The 1,652-nt window shown below is 43.3% G+C and overlaps 1 protein-coding gene across 1 annotated transcript in view; it reads left to right on the top strand.

Moving 5' to 3' along the window:
• Positions 1 to 884, top strand: part of LOC106535614 (uncharacterized) — a gene marked incomplete at both ends in the record, with an annotated part of 2,565 nt that extends 1,681 nt beyond the window's left edge. Inside the window, 3 exon segments of the mRNA XM_014032665.1 lie at positions 1 to 318; positions 459 to 637; positions 712 to 884. Coding sequence (XP_013888119.1) covers positions 1 to 318; positions 459 to 637; positions 712 to 884 — 670 coding nt within the window.
• Between the last annotated feature and the right edge of the window lie 768 nt (positions 885 to 1,652).

Raw genomic sequence — 1,652 nt, 5'->3', positions numbered from 1 at the left:
CTCCTGATTCTGGTTTAAGGACTGTCCTTGAAGACCTACAAAAAGGTCTTCAGAGTGGTTCTGCGCCGATCCACAACTCTCTTCATGTGTGCAGAGAGTTCATAATGGAAGGTTCTTTTAGAGCTTTTCGACGTACACGCTTCAACCCCCTTCATCAACTGACAGTAACATTTGTGGATGTCGAGGGAGAAAGCGAGGGGGCTGTAGATGATGGTGGTCCCAGCCGCGAGTTCTTGCGGCTCCTTGTAGCAGCGCTGCGAGACAGCCGATACTTCGAAGGGCCTGAGGACAGGAAAAATCTTTCCCTTGTATCCCGGGGTATGTAACCATGTATTGAAAAGACTAAATGTTTAAACATGTAGTTATTACATGAAATAGAAACCATTATTTCCTTTCTTCAGTGAGCATCACTTCTGTAATTGGAGGTTATTATTATTAATTTTGTCTTTATGTTGCAGGTCTACAGTTTGGGGATTATAAAATAATTGGGCAAATGCTGTCCTTGGCCCTTCTCCAAGGAGGAGTACAGCCCTCTTTTTTCTCGACAAGACTGTATTCCCTGTTGTGTGGGCAACAAACAGGCCCAGTGTCATTGGAAGAAGTTGGTGACTGGGAACTGCGCCAGCACCTTGAGAAAGTAGGTAGCACAATTATTTTTCTGGATATTATTTTGTCAAACATGCTCACATATTATTGTTATCATTGTCACAGATCAAAGCTGCAGAAAACTTGGAGGAAGCCCAGCAGGCTGTTCAGGAAGCCTCGCCATTACTGTGTCCCCTGGGCTGTGCAGGGTTTCTTCCTGACATGGAGAGCCAGCATACTTTTGTAGAGCAGGCAGCGAGGGCCCATGTTGAAGGTCGCATTAAACCTGCACTGGACCAGTAAGTTAAATCATATTTACTGATTGTAGCAGGTACACTGTTAACAAAAAAATGGCTCGTTCTTCAATATGGTTTGCCAAGAGTTCACGGGTGTTATTTTGGTAGATGTTTACATTATATCTTCAGCTGTTGCTGACAGTGCATGTGATGCAAACAGTTACACTTATGGTAAGATCCAGAAACAACACCCCATTTTTTTGTGGCAATATCTGATCATTTTAATCATGCTTCGCTCTCTTCAACACCAACAATGTTTCAGTGGTTGTCAGCAGAGAAAACAAGACATTGGATTCGTCTCAAAGACCTGATTTGTGTAAATGACATCACAACCCTGTTCCTCTGTGCTCAGAATATAAACCCCTTGTGCAGAGACTATCTGCCATTAAAAGGACTTTTAGGAAATAGTCACAGGAAATCAAAGAAGACCTAAAGAAGGGGTCCCCAAACTACGGTCCTCGGGCCGGAAGCGGGCCGCCTCCACATTTGGTCCGGCCCTTGAACAATACCAGAGAGCATTATGATTTTTTTTTCATACATGTATTTTCCGGTTTATGTGTGGATTTTTCTTCAACCACCAGGGGGCTCTTTAGCAGGAAGAGTGTCCTGTAAACTGAGGGTGTTTTGTTTTGCATGGCGCATTGCTGCCATCTGTTGGACTTTTAGGGAACTGCTTGACTTTTATGTTATTTAATCAGTACGGTTGTTCTTTGAAGCAATGCCTGTAAGCATAGATATTATATAGAATTACTAGATGAATCATCCCCGCTG

The sequence above is a fragment of the Austrofundulus limnaeus genome, unplaced genomic scaffold (genome assembly GCF_001266775.1).
Source record: "Austrofundulus limnaeus strain Quisiro unplaced genomic scaffold, Austrofundulus_limnaeus-1.0 Scaffold1507, whole genome shotgun sequence".
Taxonomy (NCBI): Eukaryota; Metazoa; Chordata; class Actinopteri; order Cyprinodontiformes; family Rivulidae; genus Austrofundulus; species Austrofundulus limnaeus.
The sequence above is the reverse complement of the archived record's forward strand: the minus strand, read 5'-3'. Positions and strand labels throughout refer to the sequence as shown.